The sequence below is a fragment of the Tamandua tetradactyla genome, chromosome 1 (genome assembly GCF_023851605.1).
Source record: "Tamandua tetradactyla isolate mTamTet1 chromosome 1, mTamTet1.pri, whole genome shotgun sequence".
Classification (NCBI taxonomy): domain Eukaryota; kingdom Metazoa; phylum Chordata; class Mammalia; order Pilosa; family Myrmecophagidae; genus Tamandua; species Tamandua tetradactyla.
This window is the reverse complement of record NC_135327.1, coordinates 193615239-193640740: the sequence shown is the minus strand read 5'-3', so window position 1 is coordinate 193640740 and position 25502 is coordinate 193615239. Positions and strand designations below refer to the sequence as shown.

The 25502-nt window shown below is 40.9% G+C and overlaps 1 protein-coding gene across 2 annotated transcripts in view; it reads right to left on the bottom strand.

Annotated features, from left to right (window-relative positions):
* Positions 1 to 912: 912 nt before the first annotated feature.
* ZNF282 (zinc finger protein 282) overlaps positions 913 to 25502 on the bottom strand; it is a 36854-nt gene continuing 12264 nt past the window's right edge. For both annotated transcript variants that reach the window (XM_077149055.1, XM_077149045.1), the window contains exons 3-8: positions 11488 to 11614; positions 10808 to 10927; positions 8384 to 8503; positions 7079 to 7192; positions 5903 to 6016; positions 913 to 3406 (exon numbers count right to left, since the gene is read on the bottom strand). In XM_077149055.1, the coding sequence (XP_077005170.1) occupies positions 2628 to 3406; positions 5903 to 6016; positions 7079 to 7192; positions 8384 to 8503; positions 10808 to 10927; positions 11488 to 11614 (1374 nt within the window). In that variant the 3' untranslated portion in view covers positions 913 to 2627. The remainder of the gene's footprint in view (positions 3407 to 5902; positions 6017 to 7078; positions 7193 to 8383; positions 8504 to 10807; positions 10928 to 11487; positions 11615 to 25502) is intronic.

Below are 25502 nucleotides of genomic sequence, written 5' to 3'. Positions count from 1 at the left end.
AGTGTTCCCTGTTGATTCTGTTTCTCTAGAGAATCCTAACTAATACAGGAAGCAAATCAAGTATTTGGGAAGTTGAATGTAGTTCTGGAAGTGCATATAAGCAGCTGTTAGCAGTGGAAGCTTCTCAGTGGGGTGTCAGGTAGGAGTTTTCCTCTTCACTGTCTTCTTTTACCATTTGAATTTTTATCAGATGTATGCATTTTTTAAAATTACTTTCATAAACACATTTCAGAAAGAAAATAAAATTCTACCCCAAAAGCAGGGCCACTGTAAGTGGACCCCAGGGTCTATGCTGAGGATCTTAATTGCCTAGGAGCTGGCAGTGATCAAATTCTGAATTTCGGTCACATTTGATCCTTTTGGCGGCAGAGCTTAATATTGGATTCTGCTAGGGCCTGTGCTGGAGGTTGGGGCAACTCATGGTGTAGCTGAAGGGAATTCAATGCAGTGGGATCCAAGAGGCTAGGACCCAGGAAACCAGGGAACTAGTCTTGGCTTTCTTACAAAAATCAGTCACTAACCCTCTTTGGAAATTTGCTCCTTGATGGTAAAGGGATTAGACTAAATCTAAGTGTTCAAATTTTCAAAACCCATGCCTCAACAGTGATGTTTCTCTTCTTCATACTCCCAATAGCCAATAAAATTTATTGGATGTTTTTTATAATTTAGATTATGAAAATGATTTTCTACATGCTTTTTAAAAGTAACAACCAAATCATTAGACTAATGCATCTCCTTTGCTGTAACAAAACAACTGAAACTTCTCATTTTTTCATTTTACGTACTTTTCTTAAGATCTGTCTCTTTCAAAGAGTAGAACAATCCCCTTTTCCCCACACCTAAATCCCAAATAACCAGATTCCACTTCATTGAGGCTTTACAGCAGGAAGGCAAGCTGGAGAACACTCTGGCTTTGTGAACAAGCAATCTGCAATCTGGATACTTTTTATTTAATTTCAAGAATTCCCTTTGCACGGCAAAAAGGGGTCTGAGGAAAGCAGAGCAGCACAGACGAGGGGAAGGGTGGAAGCAGAATGCTCACAAAGGTGGTGCCAAGTGCTGGCTGCCCACTGTGTTCCCTGGCTGGGAGAAAAGCGGAGGTTGATGGGGAGAAGCACGAAAAGTCATTCTTGACACAAGGGTTCTGGGGCAAGCCACCCCACCCAAATGTCTGGCCATGCAAGTTGCAGAAGTGGAGACTGTGGCCCCTCAGGACATAGTGCCTGGAGCCATGGCGCAGATGCACCAACTTGAAAAGGGAGTCCTTTGGGTACTTCCCAAAGTGCCTGCAGGGTCTGGAGCAGATTAGGGTCTGTGACCATGTCCATGAGCATGGTTAACTAACAGATAGCACCAATTGAGAGGCTCAGGGCAGGAGAGAGACTGAGGCACTCAGACTCTCTAGCACCCACTTGCCTGGCTCTCCTGGGAAGAGACCCACTTCCTTGATGGCTGCTCTCTGCAGCAAAAGCCCCTCCCTTACCCCTCTGTGCCCTTGGGAAACTGGAATACATTTTCAGGATGAGGTCTGACCCAGGGCACCAGCTGCCTCTGGAGGGCCAGGTCACTATTGTGCAGTGAAAAGATGCTGCTGCACCAGATTGAGGCCGGAAGTGGGAAGGACAGACTGGGGGCAAGGAGGGGCTACTGCCCAGGAACTCTCACATAGGAAGAGGCTTTCTAAAGTACAGCCTGGGGCATTTTGCAACCACTCTGTTCCCCATTACCCATAACCCCACAAGCTGGCCCCTGGTTGCTTTTGACTTTTTTTGGTGGGAGAGGGGGAAGGAAAGAGACTAGGAGAGGCCAGGCCAGAGAGGTCTCTCAGACAGCAGAGGTAGGGCAGTGTGGTATGGTGGCAGACACTGCACTGGCAGTCAGGAGACCTGTGGTTCTGGTCCCAGCTCTACCACTCTCTTGTGCAGTCTTGGGTAAACTGTTTCTATATCTCATTTCCTCAGTTACCAAGTCAGGAAAATTCTTCTGCACCTATCTCAGAGGGATAGGCTAAGGGTGAAAATAGATAATAGAAAACACTTTTTAAAAAAGTATAAAGCGCTTTTCACGCGAGGCAGTGTTGTCATCATAAAGATGTTATCCCTTAGCACATCCCTCATCTCACCATTATACTTTGCTTCTTTATTCCAGGGCATCCCTTAATCTTAGGACCTTATTTCCTCTATCTCTGAAGGTGAGGTGCCCAAGATCCCTGGTTGTTTCCCTGGTCAGGATCTATGACCCCCGAGGCCACATGGGCAGGCAGGTGAATTGGTCCTGGCCCCTTTTACAGAGATAGCCTGAGGGGAGTGGCGAAGACTCTTGCTTCCTTACTGCTCCTTCTGGCACTTACCCTGGGGAAACCTCACAGAGGGCCATTTGGTCCAACCTAAGAGATGATCTGGGCTGTCTACTCAGGCCAGGCAGGTCTAGGGTACCCCTCTCCAACTCTTGGGGTACCCTGTCTGGAGTGCAATTTCTGTTCCCAATATCCAGTAGGTGGTGGTTAGAGGGAGGGAAGGGAGCCAAGAATGATGGGGCAGGATCTTCAGTACTCAGGAGCCCCCAGGCCCGCCAACCCGCCCCCTGCTCCAGTCACCAGGCCCCTCTCCCCTCCCCCTTCCCCAGCCCTAGTCTCGCTCGGGTGGTGCCTGGAGGGGCCGCGGAGCACCAAGACCCAGGCCACCGCTGTGCACGCGGAGGTGGTCCTTGAGTGACTCCTTGTAGCGGAAGCTTTTGCCGCACTCGCCGCACTGATAGGGCCGCTCGCCCGTGTGGATGCGCTGGTGCTTGAGCAGGTTCTGCTTGCGGATGAAGCTCTTACCGCAGAGAGCGCACTGGAAGGGCCGCTCGCCCGTGTGCAGCCGCTGGTGGTTCTGAAGGTGCTCCTTGCGGCTGTAGGTTTTCTCGCACTCCGAGCACTTGTAGGGCCGCTCGCCGCGGTGCGTCATCTGGTGGCGGATGAGGCCCGAGTGGCAGTTGAAGCTCTTCTCGCACTCTGCACACTCGTAGGGCCGCTCCTTGGTGTGACTGCGGTGGTGGATGATGAGGCTCTTGCGCACGCCGAAGCTCTTGCCGCACTCCGGACATGAGTAGGGCTTGCTGCGACCCCCGTGCAGAAAGAGGCTCCGCCGGAGGCCGCCTGGACAGCAGCTGCCGCACCCGCCGCCCGCGCCCCCACCTGCACCGCCACCCTCCCCGCCGGCCGAGGCGTTGTTTTGCGCCTCACACGCACCCCGCTCGCCAGGGAGTGTGGAGAAACTGTCCTCCAGCATTCCACCAGCCCCGCGGCTCGGCGGGCCGCCTGGATTCTCGGCCACCGGGAGTGGGGGGAGACTCTGCTGATGGGGCTGGGGCTGGGGCTGTGGAGGGACTTGGGGCGGGTTCTTCACCATCAACATGCTGTCACCTGGGAAAGGAGACAAGAAATGAGAGGCTGACAGTGCTTTTGCCTCGACCCCATTGTCCCTGGGGGGAGATCCAGATCTTTTAACTGATTTTCACTATAAAGCTTTGCTAGTCATAGGCTATCTGGGCCTCAAGGTTCTCTCTTAAGAAGGGGGGGGGCCTGAACAAGATAATCTTAGGGCTTCAGGGCTCCCTGGCCCTCTGACCTCCCAAAGCCACTCTGTTGGAGAGCACCAGAAACAGATCAAGGAGGTAGCACACACAACGGACAAGAAACAAGAAACACCTCTAGAGTTCTGAGGGTTAAGGAATAGGGAGGCAGGGAGGGGAATAAGTTACCTTGGAAGAATTTCTGCCAAGCCCAAAGTTAAAATGACCAGGCTTAATTGTAGTCTGCAGGACAATTTAGCTAAGGAGAATCTCTCAACTGGAGGGAAGGAATCTGTCAGAAGTTACCCTACGAATGGAATGTGCAGACCTGGGACCATGTGCACCCGATTTGCAGTCTGTTTCCACCAAGACAGACCCAAGCATCTGACGCCCTCTGGACCCTGTTAACACTGTGTTCCGCCTCTTGGGCCTCTCAGTCCCTCTTGGCCCTGAGGCTGGCCAGCCTGCCTGGCCATGACACTGCCTCTGCAGTGATGCCTTTTTGTTGCACTCTAACACCTCCAGGCAATGAGTCTATAGCAGGCCTTGGCATTAAGTGGGGGACAAAATTCCAGCCCTGAGCATCAGAACAGTGATCTCAGCCTCAGAACTCTGTCTTCTAAGGGACTACTCAGTTTTCCAACTATATCTGGGATTATTTTTATTACTTCAACAGTCCCTCTGGGCTTTCCTTTACCCTCATCACTTCTTCTGGGCCGAACAACCTCTAGTTCACATTCCCATCTCTCTGGAGAAGTCCTTCTCTTCCATTTAGAGGTAGCCTGCAGAAGGACTGTGAAGAAGGTGACACGAGCTCTGGAAGGACTGTGAAGAAGGTGACACTTGAGCTCTGTTCCCTCACTTCTCATGGACACCCTTTCTCTTATCTGTGCTCCCAAGGATAAAATACCTCAAGGTATGAATTGGCATATCCAAACTAAAGAAGTTAAAGGTTGGTAATTTGCAGAACCTTGCAAGTTCTTCATAGATTTTCCAAGATCCACCTCCTCAACTGCATAGCTTCCTGGGAAAAGGCTCCTTCCAGCCCATGCCCTAGGGCTGACTTGGAAAAAGCAGAAGGTAGGAAGATGGCATAGAAAGTAATGACAGGAATTGGATGAAGTAATTGATCACAAATGAACTACAGTGAGATGTGTAAGAAAATATAAAGAGTTCTGATGGGCTATTTAGATGACACTCAGTGCAGTGAACTGCAGGATTTTTGTCCCTGAGTCATGGCAGACAGAAGAGCCAAGAAGTCATGTGAACAAGCGTGTGAATCACTGAAAAGGCAAGACTGTGAAATGGCCAGCAAGCACTGTACAGAGGCCCTCCTTTCTCTAAGCCAGTACTGCATGGCAGAACACATCAAAAGTGAGAGTCTCCTTTACAGAATTGCCTCATTTTTGCAACTGAAAAACTATGGACAAGCTGATGAAGACTTTACGCATGGTACGTTTAAAAATGGGACCCTTTTCTGAATTGAAGGCTTTGAATTATATAACCGAGCAATGTTTGCAGTTGTACTTTTTCAATTGCTAATTTCAAAAGTGATTATAATATATTAAAAAAATTGAAAAAAAAAAGTGTAAGGTAGACCTGAGGGACAAGTGTTCAGGCAATATTTCTTGGCACAATATTTGATGAACTAGTCAGCCCGGGGACCGTGGAGAAAGAATTGGAACAGGCTGCTGTCATTTCTTTCTCTCCTCTCAGTCATTCCACTGGCTTTTCCCCCACTTCATCTCACCATACCAACAGGTTAGAAAGAGAACTACTTTAAATTCTATTTTAAACAAGCGGATGCCTCTCCCATTATTGCCAAATCCTCTAACTACCACACTTGAACTAAGTTTATCTCACAAAGAATGTAAACTATTTACTTGAGTTTGAAACAGCTTTTCATATTCAGAAACAGGCCATGTCCTCAAGCTTCAGCATCTAATCTAGTAACTCCTGGGCGTCAGTCTGAGGTGATTTGGGTCAATGTTTCCTAGTTATGTGAGTCATAACTAGACTACTGCCATCAACTCCTGCCTCTTTTCCTAATATCAATGTTAAGTATCAGATCCAAGAATCAGCAGCCAAGGGGATTCCCTGCCTGTGTAAGTTGTTAGCCAGGCCTACAAGCTAACCTCTTGCCAGGAACTACTGGCTCAACTCTCTCCTGCCCCACATCAAAAGCAAAGGGCTTAGTGCTATGGTACAGATTTTTGAGAGGCTGCTGTTGGCAGAACATTACCCAATAAGGGAGGAGGTTGAGGTGAGACTCTCATCCCTCAACCCAGGTCTCAGATGTTCAGTTCTAAACAAAACATCCAGGAGTTCAGATGGATGCATTACTCACCAGTGCCAGAGTCTAATCCGAGCTCTCCTTCCACTGAGTCACGTGAGCCCCATGGGTACGGCTGCTCCTCCTGCTTGATCCATGACAAGATGTCATGTGCTGAAATCAGAGACTCTGTTTTCATAGAGAAAGGCAGTCTTAGGTTTTGCTCATTTCTGTTGAGTATCCCATCAAAAGGGTGAAAAACAGTTATATGCAAAGGTCAGTGCTCTGGCTGGCAGAGCTTGTGGCATTTTTGGTATCTGTTTCATTTACTGGCAGTTTCTTCTTACCCTAAAGTACCTTCATAAATGGGATCTCATTTGCTGCTCAGTACATTTCAACGAGGCCCACAGAGAATGAGACTTGTCCCAAAAGTCTGTGTAGCGGCAGAACCAAGATTAGAACTCAGGTCTTCCAATTTGGTTCACTGACTCCCAGAAGAACCTGTGGCCCATAACAGGCCAGAGGAAAGCCTAATCTTGACGGTCAACAGAATACTCAATATGACTGAAATATCGGCAATGGCAGAAGGAGTGACTGAAGAGCTGCAATGCAATGAAGACAAAGCTCTTCATCAGGAAGGCTCTGTCTTTCCTTCACTGTAAAATTATAAAGCTGACAAACTATAAGGAATCCTAGGTTTTACTGCTGACATGGGTGGGATGACACTTTGATGCCAGAACTACAAATAAGATAAAACCGGACTTCTCCAGTGTGGTACACATATAAGCACACAGCGCACAAGCCCCAAGCAGGTGGAGCTCCTGTATTGCTCTTTTGTGCTTCCTTATATACCTGAGCCCTCCCCAGAAATATCTTGAGAGACATCTGTTAGTATTCACTCAACAGAAATTCCAGAAAATGTAAGTTATTTTCTACACAGAAATATACACAGTTTTCAGAGGCTATTTGGGTCGATTTTATTGTTCAAAAATCAATACTGAAATAATTTCAGTATTAATTACACTGATATGAGAAAATCTCAATTTAATGATTCCTTTTGGAAAATCCTCTCCATTTGACTAATAGTCATATTCCAAAACCTGTTTAAAGCCACTAACATGACAGTTTTATTCTGTGAGCTTTTTGTTGGCCTATGACCAAAAACAACTTAATCTAATTGATTTCCCAGCAGTTATAAAAATTAGCTGAGATGCTGGTTTTCCTTGATAGTCATTCTAGCATGTTTCTCACCTGAATTGGGGTCTGTTGGAATATCTCTCTCTACCAAATCCTGCTGATCCCACACACACTGATGGTCCTCCTGTTTAATTCTGGACAAGAGGTCCTGGGCAGAAATTGGGGAGTCTATTTGTGGAAACAAGAGCAACAAAAACATCAGAAAATGCTATAGTATGGTTAGTTTGTATTTTGAGTAAAACTGATTTCATATAATTACTTCTTTCCTCTAAAACTCAGATATAATTAAATTATTCTAATTAATTGAGGTTTTAAGTCAGCTTGGCTCTTTTGCTGTAAACAATTTGATACTATCAAGAAGTGATAGAACAGTGACCTCAAGGTCACTGATGTACAAGAATCTTAATGTACTTCACGAACTTAAACCTCCTGAATGAGATTCACGCTCTAGGACTGAACGCCACCATTATTTCTCTGGCAGCACCACTGAAAGAGGTACTCCTCATTCTAGAAAAATGACATCTTCCAGGAAGGCTTTTATCTTAATTATCTTAATGGGATTTTTCCAAGATCTATCTTATATTTTCTTTGTTCTGTGAATCTATTAAACCTAATTTGCCTTTTCTTGACATTTTAGCTCTCTGAGGATAGCTATACTGTATAGTAACACTGTGATGCTTTCAAGGAACGTGGCCTAATGAAAAGTAAACGGGCTTTCCTCTACTTAGAGGCTATATCACTTACCTATGGGTATGAGGCTTTGACTAAGGGGACAATGAGATTTTTGGAGCTCTTATCTGTGGATAAGTAAAGAGCGACAATACGTTAACATAGCCGCTCTAAGAGAGTCCACACAGAGCCAGAATGCAGCTGGCGTATCATCTAAGAGGAAATACACAGAGTATACCACACAGCTGCTACCATGTGGGTGCCTGGCACAAAGGTGGCAAGCCATAAATATTCGTTTGAATACGTGAAAACTATTCCAGGTCAGAAGCAGGTGACCTACATATTCACCCACGCAAGGTGCCTACTGAGGTACCTTATACTTAGTAGTTCTGCCATTTTTTTTTAAGAGAAGAGAGGAATAGTTGAAAACTGATAAACTGACATTCTGAAGCAGAGAAGAAACAGAACAAGCTATGCTGTGATATGATAGCAAACTGACAGTCCCTTGTGCCGTGTTTATGTCCACGGAGAAATCCAATCTCACAGCCCAGTACTAGATCCACAGTTCTTTCAGGGCTTCTTGTAAAGCCCTCTGGTCCATGCACATGACAGACAACTTTAGTGGCCTGCAAACCACACTAAACTCTTCCTTACCTCTCTCTGGTTTGGGCTACTATTTGGCTCACTCACCGGTAATGGATTCCGTGGGGATTTCTCTGTCCTCCAGGCCCCGCTGACTACGGATGCAAAGTGCTTCCTCTCGCTTAACCTGAGAGGATGTATCCTGTGCAGCCATCAGGGGTTCTGCTCCTGGGGACAGAGAATCACATCATCTGGTGTCATTTTGCTGCGTGACTGTCTCCAGGCCCTTCTTGGGGCCAGGAGCTGAACAAACAGCCAGCAAATGAACATGGTTGGCAGCACTTGCCAGTGAATAGTACAGAGGTCTCAGGTTTCTGTTGGTAGCTATGGGGGAACCCAAGGAGCAGAAGGTTCTGGGAACAGAGAAGCTATCAATCTCTAAGATAAAGGGATAGGCCAAGCAGCAAAATAAGGTGTGATAAGGACAGAGAGACAGTTCTGGAAATAATCCCATGCTATGTAACTGGCTGGGTGCTAATTAGGACTAGATCATAAGTTTGATCTCTGTGTAGGAGTCAGTGGGCCTTGTTCTTCATTCCAGTCAGGAAGAGCTGGCCAGACTCTGGCCAGATAGACACACACATATGTGTTTGTGTGTGTGTGTGTGTGTATGCATATATTAAGAAGTTAGACTGGGAAAAGACACAACCAAGTCTTATTTTTAGATGGATAATGCATACCAATGACATATCCTCTACACTGAGCCCTAAGGTGTAGGTTCCATGCTGCAATATATTAGTCCCTGACAGAAGACAGCTTAGGTACTAGGCACTTCATTCCTAGATGAGGAATTGGAAAACTTTTAAATTTCAACTGTGCCACCAACTGAGTGGACACGTCATTTAAACTCTTTGGATAGTGGTCTCTCAATCTCATCTATAAAATGGGTAAAGTGATTCCTATTCTTTCTAGTGCAGAGTGACGGTATAAAACTCAATGAAATTGTTGAGGTTACAGTACTTTTAAAAAAGCTATCGCATAGTACTAGGTACTTGTTATGATTAAGTTTATGTGTCCACTTGGCTTGGGTATAGTGTTTAGTTGCTTGGTCAAAAAAGCACTGGCCTGATTGTTACTGTGAGGGTATTTCATAGCTTTAAATAATCAGTCAGTTGCTTGCATCTAAGACTGATTACATCTGCAATCAACAAAGGAGACTGCTTTCAGCAATGTGACAAATCTCATCCAATTAGTTGAAGGCCAAAAAGGAGAACTGATGATTTTAGCAGTCAGAAAGAATTTCTATCTCTACTTCAGTCAGTTAGCTCTCCTGAGGAATTCACTAAAACCTTCATCAGAGTTCCCAACTTGCAGTCTGCCCTACAGAATGTGGACGTGCCAATCCCCACAGATGCATGAGCCAATTCCTATAATAAATCTCAAAATATTTACATATATATACATATATCCTGTCGGTTCTGTTTCTCTGGAGAATGCTAATATAACGTTACCATAGCTGCTGAGTGCAAACATTTGCAGTACTTAAGACTGGTAAGGAGCCATTTATAAGAAATGTCCAGAATTTTGCCAGGAAGTGGAGTTGCCAGGGAGTGGGGGAAGGTAGAATGGGAAGTGACTGGTTAATGGGTACAGGGTTTCTGTTTGGAGGGATGAAAATGTTCTGGAATTAGACAGTGGTGTTGGTTGTACAACTTTGTAAGCTACTAAATCGTATACTTTAAAAAGGTGAATTTTATGGTATGTTAACTATACCTCAATAAAAAGAAAACACTGGGAAAGAGGGGGAAAGTTTTACTGTCCGCACATAGATTTTACCTAGTTCAACATGAATCAGGAGAATAAGGCCCAGAGAAGCTGAAAGACCTTTAGGATAGAGCTGAACTTCCATCCCAGGGAAAGTTGACCAAGGGTAATGTTCTTAAATAAATGGATTTCTTCAGGACTTAAGATTCCTTCTTGAGTGAGGCAAAGGCCTGAAGGATGAGTCGGACTGTGATGTGTACGTGTGTGTGTGTGTGTGTGTGTGTGTGTGTGTGTGTGTCTGAACAAGAATGAGATGATAACACTGTAGATTACAACCAAGCAATAAGCAATGGTGCAAGGCAAAACTACCCAACCACTACCTCTTGTCAACCTCCCAGAACCTGATGGCCTGGGTTTCGTTGGCTGCTTCCAAATCCAGGGCCTCTTGCTGTAGATCCCCATCTAGGCCTGGGAGGTTACACAAGCCTAAACCCTTCTTTTCTATACTCAACTTACCTGTGGTTCCAGAGTTACAAGGTTTAACTCAAAATACAAACACTGACAGTGGGATCTCAGGCCCTGAAATCTCTGACTATAAGTAACCATTAAATTTCAACTATAGCAGTACTGGACCCTATGAGCAACTCAATAGATACTCTCTCTTGAACATATGCAGTAGTAATTCCCAGGAGGCAGAGTGCACAGAATAGCCAGGCTTTTCCTTTTCTGCCCTTCCTTGCAGGTAGGGCTATTTTCAGCCATCATCACCTGTGTCTGGATCCACTGGGATCTCTCTTTCTTCTGGATTACGATGTTCCCACACACAAGGCTCTTCCCTTGGCTCAACCTGGGATGGAGCATCTGGCTTGGGCACTGCATCCTTTGCATCTGGAAACGAATTGGAAGGGAAGTACTGAGTGAAGTTTATCAATGATTCTAGATCAAGGGAAAAAAGGCAGAGGTCTACTCTACCCCAACTTTCTATTCCCACTAGCATGTCTCCTCTGGATGGCAGCACTTCTGTGGGGATAAACTGCTACCATCCAGAGGGAACACACGAAATCTTTTAGAAGAACCTGGAAAACAAGACAGTAGATTCCCTTATTTCTAGTGCAGAATTAGCTGGTCTCTGAAAACCAACAGGAGGCCAATTTTGGCTTATCCAAGAATATACAGATGCACCAAGGGGTTAGAGAAGTAAAATGATAGTTTGCTCCTACTCCAAATAGCAGCAGGGTAGTGCTGAATTCTATGGTAGTAGGTCTTATCACTGGGATTTTAATTTTTATCCTATTATAAGTAGTTCTGTCTTACACTAAAATCAGTTTCTTGAGTTCCCATTATGTATAAACAGGAAAGCCCTTGCCCAGGTAGTACTAATATTGGTTAATAAACATTTCACAGTCCTCTTCAGAAACTGCTCACTGAAGAAGGAAGGTATACCTTACCCAGGGACATAAGGGTTTTGTAGTTCTCCTTAACAAGGTTGTTGTAAAGCTCCTTCTGCCATTCATCCAAGTTCTTCCACTCGTCCTCAGAGAAGTAAACAGCAATGTCGACAAAAGTCACTGGCACCTGGGACAGCAAGAGTTTTATTCTAGCACCTCCTAGCCAACTCTCCAAGGTCATCACCTCCCCCTTCACCTGAAGGCCCCAAGACCTATTCCATCATTAGAACTTTTACTGTCCTTTGTTTCCTACTCTGCATCCTCCAAATTCCAGCCCAGGTGAGTCTGGTTTTAATGGAGTTAGTGCACTCCATTCTTGATATTCTGGAGATTATGATAACAATCATGATCAATGCTGCCCTTTCCTGGGCATTTACTCACATCCTGTCTTGCTTTGTTACTTAGATAAACTGGCTGTTGGAAGGTAAGGTTGTAGTCACTGTGCTGCTTTTGTCATTCAGAGTGACAAGGTGTGGAGGTTCTCAGAGTAGGTATCAGTCAGTAAAGTTCAGTAAAACCCTGTTACAAAACCTGTATTTCAGGTCAGGTCAGTTACTTTCCTTTTTTCCTTCTTCACAAAAACACGTAAAATCTAAAGGCATGTTCTAAACTCAAGGATCTTAGTCTGTTTTCTTAGACTGTTTCTTAGTCTGTATCCCAAGCATCTAGAAGCATATAGTAAAGAGCCAACAAATACTTGTTGAATAAGTAGAGTGTCAATACTTAGGAAGTTCCACGGTAGCCTGAGTCATTGTCTAATGTCAATTACTTGTTATTCAAGATATTCTCATCTGTTATAGAGAAGAAGTTATTATTTCAGTTTCATAGGGATCCTCATCTGTGTTCATTTCAGTCACTTACCAGTGTGGCCTCACCTTGGACTTAATCATTAAAATGGTTTTAATTCCATGACTTTAATAACCGAACTCCCCTTCTCTGATCACATCTTTCCCTCTTACCACTTTCAAATCCCTACTGAACCAGCTTTTCATTCTCACTTTGAAATGCAACCCCTCAAATCTCTCCCACCCTCTAATCCTAGTCGTTAGTCTTCTTACCTGCCTCTAGAGGACCAAAACTAGCATCTACGGTACCTTTGTATGAATTAGAACGACATCACTGTGGGCAGAGACAGCCCCACACCTCATGCCTAGCTTGATGAGCATGCAGTGCTTTTAGACAAATTGGAATCAGCTCCTGCACCAGGGTCACGGAGCCCTAAGGGCGTCATGTGCCGGCACATTGTGCACAACTGTATGCAGTGGCCCTGACCCTATCCACTGATGCCTCAATTGCATCTTTAGAATCAGAACTAGAACTTTTAATTCTCTGCACCTGCCACTATAATCCAGGATAAATCTCCCACCTGGGAAAATTGTCACAGACTACTTTCTTCATTTTAACTCCCTGGTGCTAGATAAAATTCACAAAATCCTACAGTCAACATCCATCATAAATTCATACCACTTATCTCGTGTCTGCTTAGGAAACCTTTAGTTGATCTCTTGTTGACACCTTGCTGTGTTCCCTGGGATGTTTGTTTCAAACTTTTTTATTTTCATTTTAATTTATTATTATTTATATTAGAGAAGTTGTAGGTTTATAGAAAAATCATGGATAAAATACAGGGTTCCCATATACTACCTTATTAGTAACATTGTGCAATGGTGTGGTACCCTTGTTACAAACGATGAAAGTACATTTTTATAATTGCACCATTAACTGTAGTCCATGGTTTAACTTAATGGCTTTCATTGTGTTGTGCAGTTCCATGGATTTTAAAAAAAATTTTATTCTAGTAATATATATATATAACCTAAAAGTTCCCCTTTTAACCACATTCAATGATATAATTCAGTGCTGCTAATTATGTTCACAATATTGGGCTACCATCATCACCATCCATTACCAAAATTTTTCCAATCCCAAGCAGGAACTCTGTACATTTTATGCCTCAACACTGTATTTCCTACCCCTACCCCATCCCATGGTAACCTATATTCTAGATTCTAAGAGTTTGCTTATTCTAGTAATTTTTTATCAGTGAGATCATACAATATTTGTCCTTTTGTGGTGGGATTATTTCATTGAACATGATGTCTTCAAGTTCGATCCATGTTATCACATATATCAGAATTCCATTCCTTTTTAGGGCTGAATAATATTTCATTGTATGTATACATAGCATTTGATTTATCCAATCATTGGTTGATGGACACTTTGTTTGCTTCCATCCTTTGACAACTGTGAACAATGCCACTTTTTTTTTTGTGGGGGGAGGGTGCATGGTCTGGGAATTGAACCCAGGTCTCCTGCATGGAAGGTGAACATTCTACCACTGAACCATCCATACACCCTAGAGCAATGCCACTTTGAAGATGGTGTGCAAATAACTGTTTTGAATATCTACTTTCAATTCTTTGGCGCATATACTTAGAAACGGGATTGCCGGGTCATATGGTAATTATATACTTACTTTCTAAGGAACTGCCAAACTGTCTTCTATAGCAGCTGCACCATTTTACATTCCCATCAGCAGTGAATGAAGGTTCCTATTTTTCCACATACTCTCCACATTTGTAATTTTCTGTTCTTATAATAGTAGTCATTGTAGTGGGTATGGAATGAGATCTCACTGTGGTTTTGATTTGCATTTCCCTGATGACAAAGAACACCTTTTTACGTGTTTATTGGTCATTTGTATATCGTCTTTAGAGAAATGTCAATTCAAGTCCTTTGCCCATTTTTTGATTGAGTTGTCTTTCTATTCTTCAGTTGAAGAATCTTTTAATATATTTTGGATATTATAATCCTTATTGGATATGTGATTTCCAAATATTTTCTCCTAATATGTAGTTGTTACTTTACTTTCATAATCAAGTTCTTTGAGGCACAAAATTTTTTAATTTTGATGAGGTCCCACTTATGAATTTTTTCTTTTATTGCTTGCGCTTTGGGTGTAAAGTCAAGAAGCCACTGCTAACCAAGGCCCTAAAGATGCTTCCCTGTTTTCTTCTAGGAGGTTTCACGGTTCTGGCTCTATTATTTAGGGCTTTGATACATTTTGAGCTAATTTTTATATTTGGAATGAGGTAGGCGGCTACCTTCATTCTTTTCTAAATGGAGATATTTTTTCTAGTACCATTTGTTAAAAGACTATTCTTTCTCAATTGAGTGATCTCCTTGTCAAAATTTCCTTGGCCATAAATGTGAGTGTTGATTTTTGAACTCGCAATTCAATTCCATTCGTCTATATGTCTGTCCTTGTGCCAGTACTATACTATTTTGATTACCGTGGTTTGGGAATAAGTTTAAGAAGTTGTAAGGCCCCCAACTTCATTCTTCTTTCCCAAGAGGCTTTATTTGGGGACCCTTACCCTTCTAAATAAATTTGATGATTGGCTTTTCCATTTCTGCAAAGAAGGGTGATGAATTTTGATTGGATTGCCTTGTATCTGCAAATTGCTGTAGACAGAACTGACATCTTAACAATATTTAGTCTTACAGTCTATGAACATGGAATGCCCTTGCATTTACTCAGGCCTTTTGATTTCTTTTAGCAATGTTTTGTAGTTCTCTGTGTAGAAGTTCTTTATATACTTGTTTAGATTCATTCCTAGATATTTGATTCTTTTAGTTGCTATTGTAAATGGATTTTTTTCTTGATTTCTTCTTCTGATTGTTCATTACTAGTGTACAGAAACACAACAAATTTTGGGGTCTTGAGCTTGTACCATGTTGCTGAATTTATTATCTCTAGGAGCTTTGTTGTAAAATTTTCCAGGATTTCCTATATATATAGGATGCCATATTCAAATAGGGAAAGTCTTACTTCTTCCTTTACCATTTGAATGCCTTTTATTTCTTTTCTTGTCAAATTTATCTGGCAAGAAATTCCAGTACAATTTTGAAAAACAGTGATAATAGTGGGCATCCTTGTGTTAGAGGGATCTTAACATCATCATTAAATATGATATTAGCTGTGGGTTTTTCCATATAGGTACTTTATCATGTTGAGGAAGTTTCCTTCTATTCCTAGTTTTCTGAGTGTTTTTTATCAATAAGAGGTGCAAGAGTTTGTCAAATGCCTTTTCTGCAGCAAATGAGATTATCATGTGTTTCTTCTCCCCTTCATTCTATTTATGTGGTGGATTATATTAATTGATTATCTTACTTACTTCAGATAAATTCCATTTGATCAAGGTGTGTGATTCTTTTAATGTGCTGTTGGATTTGGCTTGCTAGTATTTTGTTGAGGATTTTGCAGGTATATTCATAAGAGATATTGGTCTGTAATTTTCATTTCTTGTGGTATCTTTAGCCTTAGTATGAGGTTGATATTGGCCTTGTAGAATAAATCAGGGAGTGTTCCTTACTCTTCAATTTGTCAGAAGGGTTTAAGCAGGATTGGTGTTAGTTCTTGGAATATTTGGTAAAATTCACCTGTGAAGCAATCTGATCCTGGGCTTTTTTTTTTGCAAGGCTTATGATTACTGATTTTCTTTGTTTGTTGAGATCTTGTGTTTCTTCTTGAGTTAGTATAGGGAATATGTACTTTCTAGGAAGTTTTCCATTCCAACCAGGTTATCTCAATTGTTGGTATACAATTGTTCACAGTATTCTCTTTTTTTTTTTTTTTTTTTTTTAAATTTTTTAATCAAAAAAAAGAAAAGAAATTAACACAACATTTAGAAATCATTCCATTCTACAAATGCACTCAGTAATTCTTAGTATCATCACATAGATGTATGATCATCATTTCTTAGTACATTTGCATCGATTTAGGAAAAGAACTAGCAAAACAGCAGAAAAAAATATAGAATGTTATTATAGAGAAGAGAATTAAAATAATAATACTAATAATATATATATATATATATAAAGGAAAAAGAAAAAAAAACAAAAACAAAAGATGCAAACACACAAACAAACAAACAAAAAACCATATTTCAGGTGCAGCTTCATTCAGTGTTCCAACATAATTACATTACACTTAGGTATTATTGTGCTGTCCATTTTTGAGTTTTTGTATCTAGTCCTGTTGCACAGTCTGTATCCCTTCAGCTCCAATTACCCATTATCTTACCCTGTTTCTAACTCCTGCTGGTCTCTGTTACCAATGATATATTCCAAGCTGATTCTCGAATGTCGGTTCACATCAGTGGGACCTTACAGTATTTGTCCTTTAGTTTTGGGCTAGACTCACTCAGCATAATGTTCTCTAGGTCCATCCATGTTATTACATGCTTCATAAGTTTAGTCTGTCTTAAAGCTGCATTATATTCCATCGTATGTATATACCACAGTTTGTTTAGCCACTCGTCTGTTGATGAACATTTTGGCTGTTTCCATCTCTTTGCAATTATAGATAATGCTGCTATAAACACTGGTGTGCAAATGTCCGTCTGTGTCTTTGCCCTTAAGTCCCTTGAGTAGATACTTAGCAGTGGTATTGCTGGGTCGTAATCCATTCTGCCATTCTATGTCTTTTGATTGGGAAATTCAGTTCATTAACTTTTAGTATTATTACTGTTTGGATAATATTTTCCTCTACCATTTTGGCTTTTGTATTATATATATCATATCTGATTTTCCTTCTTTCTACACTTTACTCCATACCTCTCTCTTCTGTCTTTTCGTATCTGACTCTAGTGCTCCCTTTAGTATTTCTTGCAGAGCTGGTCTCTTGGTCACAAATTCTCTCAGTGACTTTTTGTCTATAAATGTTTTAATTTCTCCTTCATTTTTGAAGGACAATTTTGCTGGATATAGGAGTCTTGGTTGGCAGTTTTTCTCTTTTAGTAATTTAAATATATCATCCCACTGTCTTCTAGCTTCCATGGTTTCTGCTGAGAAATCTACACATAGTCTTATTGGGTTTCCCTTGTATGTGACAGATTGTTTTTCTCTTGCTGCTTTCAAGATCCTCTCTTTCTCTTTGACCTCTGACATTCTAACTAGTAAGTGTCTTGGAGAACGCCTATTTGGGTCTATTCTCTTTGGGGTGCGCTGCACTTCTTGGATCTGTAAATTTAGGTCTTTCATAAGAGTTGGGAAATTTTCAGTGATAATTTCTTCCATTAGTTTTTCTCCTCCTTTTCCCTTCTCTTCTCCTTCTGGGACACCCACAACACGTATATTTGTGCGCTTCATATTGTCATTCAGTTCCCTGATCCCCTGCTCAAGTTTTTCCATTCTTTTCCCTATAGTTTCTGTTTCTTTTTGGAATTCAGATGTTCCATCCTCCAGTTCACTAATTGTAGCTTCTGCCTCTTTAGATCTACCATTGTAGGTATCCATTGTTTTTTCCATTTTTTCTTCTTTGTCCTTCACTCCCATAAGTTCTGTGATTTGTTTTTTCAGATTTTCTATTTCTTCTTTTTGTTCAGCCCATGTCTTCTTCATGTCCTCCCTCAATTTATTGATTTGGTTTTTGAAGAATTTTTCCATTTCTGTTCGTATATTCAGCATTAGTTGTTTCAGCTCCTGTATCTCATTTGAACTATTGGTTTGTTCCTTTGACTGGGCCATATCTTCAGTTTTCCGAGCAGTCATCCATTATTTTCTGCTGGTGTCTGGGCATTTGATCAGATTTCCCTGGGTGTGTTACGCAGCTGGTTGAAAGCTTTTTCTGTGAAATCTCTGGGCTCTGTTTTTCTTTTCCTGCCCAGTAGGTGGCGCTCGTGGCGCTCGTCTGTCTGCACCGCAGTTGGCCCGGGAAACCGCGCGTGGAGGTGGGGGTCGCTGGCCGCCGCGGCTTGGGAGAGTGCCGGTCCTAATTGCCCAGCTGGCCCAAAACGCCAAGCGTGACGGGAGGGCCCCGCTATCCAACGTTCCCAGTCAGGCCGGTGAGCCACGTGCGTGGAGGGGACCCCAGTCGCCAGCCGCCCCAGCCGGGAAAACGTGCGCCCCTCGGGTAGCTCACCGCAGCAGATTCTCCCTGCCCGTTCAGCTGTTCCAGAATGGGGTACGCTGTCTTTTTGGTCTCTGTCGTGACTCCGGGAGCTGTTTCGTATTGTTTCTGTTTCTTTAGTTGCTTTTCTGGAGGAGGAACTAAGACCCGCGCGTCTTACTAAGCCGCCATCTTCTCCGGAAGTCCACAGTATTCTCTTATAGTTCATTTCACTGGGGTCGGTAGCTATGTCCCCTTTTCATTTCTGATTTGAGTTATTTTGTATCCTCTCTTTTTTCTGTAAAGATTTGTCAATTTTATGGATTTTCAAAGAAAAAACTTTAGGTTTTATTCTCTCTATTTTTTATAAACAGTAAATATTTATCTCCTCTCTAATCTTTGTTATTTCCTTCCTTCTACTCACTTTGGGTTTAATTCACTCCTCTTTTTCTAGTTCTTCTAATTTTGAGGTTAGGTCTCTGATTTGCAGTCCTTTTATAATGTAAGCATTTAGATATATAAATTTCCCTCTTGGCCTAGATTGTAAGCTCTTATAGCAGTCACATTTAGCCCTGAGTGGTAATTATTATTTCTGGATTTTGAGAGGCTGTTTTATATACGTACAACCTGGCATTTAGAGTTAAGAATGAAGCCATTCATACCGTGTTCATGGATTGGAAGACTAAATATAGTTAAGATGTCAATCCTACCTAAATTGATTTACAGATTCAATGCAATACCAATCAAAATCCCAACAACTTATTTTTCAGAAATAGAAAAACCAATAAGCAAATTTATCTGGAAGGGCAGGGTGCCCCGAATTGCTAAAAGCATCTTGAGGAAAAAAAATGAAGCTGGAGGTCTCGCGCTGCCTGACTTTAAGGCATATTATGAAGCCACAGTGGTCAAAACAGCATGGTATTGGCATAAAGATAGATATATTGACCAATGGAATCGAATAGAGTGCTCAGATATAGACCCTCTCATCTATGGACATTTGATCTTTGATAAGGCAGTCAAGCCAACTCACCTGGGACAGAGCAGTCTCTTCAATAAATGGTGCCTAGAGAACTGGATATCCATATGCAAAAGAATGAAAGAAGACCCGTATCTCACACCCTATACAAAAGTTAACTCAAAATGGATCAAAGATCTAAACATTAGGTCTAAGACCATAAAACAGTTAGAGGAAAATGTTGGGAGATATCTTATGGATCTTACAACTGGAGGCGGTTTTATGGACCTTAAACCTAAAGCAAGAGCACTGAAGAAGGAAATAAATAAATGGGAACTCCTCAAAATTAAACACTTTTGTGCATCAAAGAACTTCATCAAGAAAGTAGAAAGACAGCCTTCACAATGGGAGACAATATTTGGAAATGATATATCAGATAAAGGTCTAGTATCCAGAATTTATAAAGAGATTGTTCATCTCAACAACAAAAAGACAGCCAACCCAATTACAAAATGGGAAAAAGACTTGAACAGACACCTCTCAGAGGAGGAAATACAAATGGCCAAAAGGCACATGAAGAGATGCTCAATGTCCCTGGCCATTAGAGAAATGCAAATCAAAACCACAATGAGATATCATCTCACACCCACCAGAATGGCCATTATCAACAAAACAGAAAATGACAAGTGCTGGAGAGGATGCGGAGAAAGAGGCACACTTATCCACTGTTGGTGGGAATGTCAAATGGTGCAACCACTGTGGAAGGCAGTTTGGCGGTTCCTCAAAAAGCTGAATATAGAATTGCCATACGACCCAGCAATACCATTGCTGGGAATATACTCAAAGGACTTAAGGACAAAGACACAAACGGACATTTGCACACCAATGTTTATAGCAGCGTTATTTACAATTGCAAAGAGATGGAAACAGCCGAAATCTCCATCAACAGAAGAGTGGCTAAACAAACTGTGGTATATATATACGATGGAATACTATGCAGCTTTAAGACAGGATAAACTTATGAAGCATGTAATAACATGGATGGACCTAGAGAACATTATGCTGAGTGAGTCTAGCCAAAAACTAAAGGACAAATACTGTATGGTCCCACTGATGTGAACAGACATTCGAGAATAAATTTGGAATATGTCCTTGATAACAGAGTCCAGCAGGAGGTAGAAACAGGGTAAGACAATGGCCAATTGGAGTTGAAGGGATACAGACGGTGTAACAGGACTAGATACAAAAACTCAAAAATGGACAGCACAATAATACCTAATTGTAAACTAATCATGTTAAAACACTGAATGAAGCTGCCTCTGAGCTATAGGTTTTTGTTTTGTTTTGTTTTGTTTTGTTTTGATTTTACTATTATCACTTTTATTTTTTTCGCTATATTAACATTCTATATCTTTTTCGGTTATGTTGCTAGTTCTTCTAAACCAATGCATATGTACTAAGAAATGATGATCATGCATCTATGTGATGATGTTAAGAATTAATGAATGCATATGTAGAATGGTATGATCTTTAAATGTTGGGTTAATTCCTTTTTTTCCGTTAATTAAAAAAAAAAAAAGAGAGAGAAGGGATAATTGGAGCTGAAGGGATACAGACTGTACAACGGGACTGGATATAAAAACTCAGAAATGGACAGCACAATACTACCCAATTGTAATGCAATTATGTTAAAACACTGAATGAAGCTGCATGTGAGTTATAGGTTTTTTTTTCTTCTCTATTATTGTTTTAATTCTTATTCTGTTGTCTTTTTATTTCTTTTTCTAAATCGATGCAAATGTACTAAGAAATGATGAATATGCAACTATGTGATGTTATTAAGAATTACTGATTGTACATGTAGATTGGAATGATTTCTAATTGTTTTGTTAATTCTTTTTTTAATTAATAAAAAAAAAAGAATGAAGCCATTCAGATCAGGATAAAAGTAATTCAGAAAACAAGGGTAAAAAAGACATTGTCTACATTTTAGAACCTCATCTTCTCTTTGAGACCAAAGGAAGAAAGGTTTATTTTGTCCAGAACATAAATTTTCTCAATCTGTCTGGATAGAAAATTTTCTCAATCTGTCTGGATAGATCACTTGAATAATCCATACACAGGGGGTCCAGAATAAGAATGAGGACCTTTAATCCTGTATAGCTAACGTAATGCCTAGATACATCCCAGAGTATATTAAGCAGACAATCAAAAAGTATTGGTGAAGTCCCTTGAGGATGGGAGAAAATATAAGGAACTGTTAAACTTAACCATTTGGGAAACCCCAGATACTGTGTCAAACTTTAGGGACATTCAAATCAATAGGCGAAGCCCTTGATCTTGAAGCTTGCTCTTGTGAAGCTTATGTATATAGTGGAGAAGTTTAACCTACCTATAGTAGCTATGACTAAGAGTTACTTTTGGAGGACCTTTTCTGTTGCTCAGATGTGGCTTCTCTCTCTCTCTCTCTCTCTAAGCCCAATTCTGCAAGTAAAATCATTGCCCTCCCCTATACATGAGACATGACATCCAGGGGGTGAAAGTCTCCATGGTGGCATGGGAGATGACTCCCATGGATGAGTCTGGCCCTGGCACTGTGGGATCAACAATGCCATTCTGTCCAAAAGGGGGAAAAGAAGTAGAACAAATAAGGGATCAGTGACCGAGAGAGTTCAAATAGTGTTGAGAGGCTACTCTGGAGATCACTCTTATGCAAGCTTCAGTCAGACATTGATACCTATCATAACTTGCCAAACCCCAACCAAAACCAATCCTAAAGAATACCTGGGGTATTATATAAGATTTTACAAAGGTTCCATGCACTAGGGTAACTTTCCAGAAACCTACAACCTCCAGATAGGTCACTGGACCAAATAAGTCCTGAAATACAGAGGGGCCAGACTCTCCAGAATATCAACCAGTTCCATCCCCCATCCCATATTATTGATAGCCCCTTTCAACATGAAAAATTTAGAATAGGCATAGTCCAAATAATCCTATAGAGTCAGAGAAAGGACACAGGCGATGGTGGAGTTATACAGAGAAGATATTCAGCACTATGATTGCTGAATCGGTATATTGATATTTCTTTTAGTCTCAACTACCTTAGAGTAGCTAGAAGTAAAAACCTAAAATGGTGGAATTGTAACCCATACCAAACTCTGAAATCTGTTCTATAACTAATTGTTGCAATGTGCTTTGGAATTCATTGCTTTTTAATATATATTTTATTTTTCACAAAAAAGAAAAAATTTCAATATTTCTTCTAGCCTCCAGGGTTTTGGAGAAGCTAGAAGGAAAAGTGTGAAATAGTGGAATGGCAACCCATAACAAACTCTGAAATCTGTTCCATATCTACTTATTGAAGTGTTCTTTGAAAATCATTGTGTTTTTCTCTTTGTATATATCTTGTATTTAACAATAAAAAACGTTCGCAATTTTTTTTTCATTTCAGCTCAGCTTTTGCTGTATCCCATATATTTTTAATATATATATATATACACACACATATATATATGTATATATATTTTTTGCATGCTGTATGGCAGGGGTCACGTTTCATTCTTTTTCCATGTGAGTAACCCATTATTGGCAGCACCATTTGTTGAATTTTTGTTTGTTTTTTGTTTTGGGGAGGTCATGGGCAGGGAATCGAACCCAGGTCTCTCACATGGGGGGCAAGAATTCTACTACTGAACCACCCTTATACCCCTTTTTAAATATTTTGCTTTTGTTTGTTGCATGAGCAGGCACTGGGAATCAAACTCGGGTCTCTGGCATGGCAGGTGAGAATTCTGCCATTGAGCCACCGTTGCACTGTCTTAAATATTTTCATTGACAGTTTTTACATACATACATTCCATATATGGTGTACAATCAGTCGCTCACAATAGCATCACATAGTTGTGTATTCCTCACCATGATCATTTTTTAGAACATCTTCATCACTCCAGAGAAAGAAATAAAAGGAAAAAGAAAAAACTCATACATACCATACTCCTTACCCCTCCCTCTCATTGACCACTAATATTTCCATCTACCCAATTTATTTGACCCTTTGTCCCCCCCGTTATTTATTCATCCTTTATCCATATTTTTTTTTACTCATCTGTCCATAAGCTAGATAAAAGGAACAACAGATACAAGGTTTTCACAATCCCAGAGCCACATTATAAAAGTTATATCTTTATACAATCATCTTTAAGAATCAAGGTGGGGGTGGTGGTGCAAGGGTAGTTCAGTGGTAGGATTCTAGCCTGCCATGCAGGAGACCCGGTTTGATTTCCGGACCATGGACTTTCCACCCCCCAAAAAAACCACACACACAAAAAACAAACAAACAAAAGAAAGAAAATAAATAAACAAAAATTCAACATATGATGTTGCAATAACAGGATACTCACATGGAAAAAGAATGAAATGTAACCCCTGCCATACATACAGCTAAAACAAACAAACAAAAAAGAATCAAGGCTATTGGATCACAGCTCAACAGTTTCAGGTACTTCCCTCCAGCCATTCCAATATACTGTAAACTAAAAAGGGATATGTATATAATGCATAAGAATAACCTCCAGGATAACCTCTTGACTCTGTTTGAAATCTCTCAGCCACTGACACTTTATTTTTTCTCATTTCTCCTTTACCCCTTTTGGTCAAGAAGGCTTTCTCAATTCCCTGATGCTGGGTCCTGGCTTATCTCAGGAGTTCTGTCCCACATTGCCAGGAGATTTACACCCCTGGGAGTCGTGTCTCACGTGGTGGTGGGGGTTGGCGGGGGAAGGGCAGTGAGTTCACCTGCTGAGTTGGCTTAGAGAGAGGCCACATCTGAGCAACAAAAGAGGTTCTCTGGGGGTGACTCTTAGGCCCAATTTTAAGTATGCTTAGCCTATCCTTTGCAGGAATTCATTTCATAGGGGCGAACTCCAAGATCAAGGGCTTGGCCTATTATTTGGTTTTCCCCACTGCTTGAGAGAATATGAGAAATTATCCAAATGGGGAAATTAAATATTTCCTCCTTTCTCTGAAGTCCCCTAAGGGGGCTTTGCAAATACTTACTGACTGCAAATTACTCTTGGATATATCAGGGCATCACAATAATCTGGACAAACCAACAAGGTCTCACACCCTGTTCAAGATTCCATGTACTTATGGTGTTCCACTAAACTGACCATACAAGTTAAATTAGGAAATGTACTACCCAAAATATAAATTTTGCACCAAATCAACATCTCTCCCTTTGGTCTCTCACAGAAGTTGAAGTTTGAAAATATGGACCATATCCTCTTTTACTCTGTATTCTCATTTACCTTAGTCCTATCCAGATCAGCTTCATTCATTCTCTACTGGAAGTTTGATCACTTAACTTTTTAAACAGTTCCTTTACGGGGTACTACTGACTTTCATAGCTACAGAGCTCTAACTCTGAGTCTCAGGTATCACATAAATACCTGAAGTTTCTGGGAACAACCAGGTTATAAAACAATCAGCTCAGTATCTCAGAATTTAGAAATAACAGTTAAAACTCCTGAATATATCTTACTATCGTAAGAGCTTATAATCTAGGAGCCTTTATAATAGGTCCCAACCTGATAACCCATGTTATTAATTTCAGTTCACCGAGTTTTTATATTACAGTTAGTCCATATGATTGAGGCACAATAATATTTGTCATTTTGTTCCTGATAGTTTCATTTAATATACAGACCTCAAGGTTCATACACACAGTTGCATGTCTCACAACTTCATTCCTTCTTGCGGCCACTCAGTAGTCCAGTGTATGTATAAACCACAGCTTCCCCTTTCATTCCTCAGTCATTGTACCACCTCCATTCTTTGTTGCATCCCATAAGTTTTAATAGTTTGTATTTTCATTTTCCAGTCACCTCAAGATATTTCCTAGTTTCCCTTATAATTTCCTTTCAACCTATTGGTTAATTTCCACTATTTATGAATTTTCCATTTTTCCTTTTGTTACTGATTTTTATCTTCATTGCATTGTGGTTGTAGAAGATACATGTATGATTTCAATATTTTAAAATTTACTGTGACTTGTTTTGTGACCTAAAATATGATCTATCCTGGAGAATGATCCACGTGCTGCACTCTCATAGAATGTATATTCTGCTTTTGTTAGGTTCAGTGTTATATATTATACATACACATATA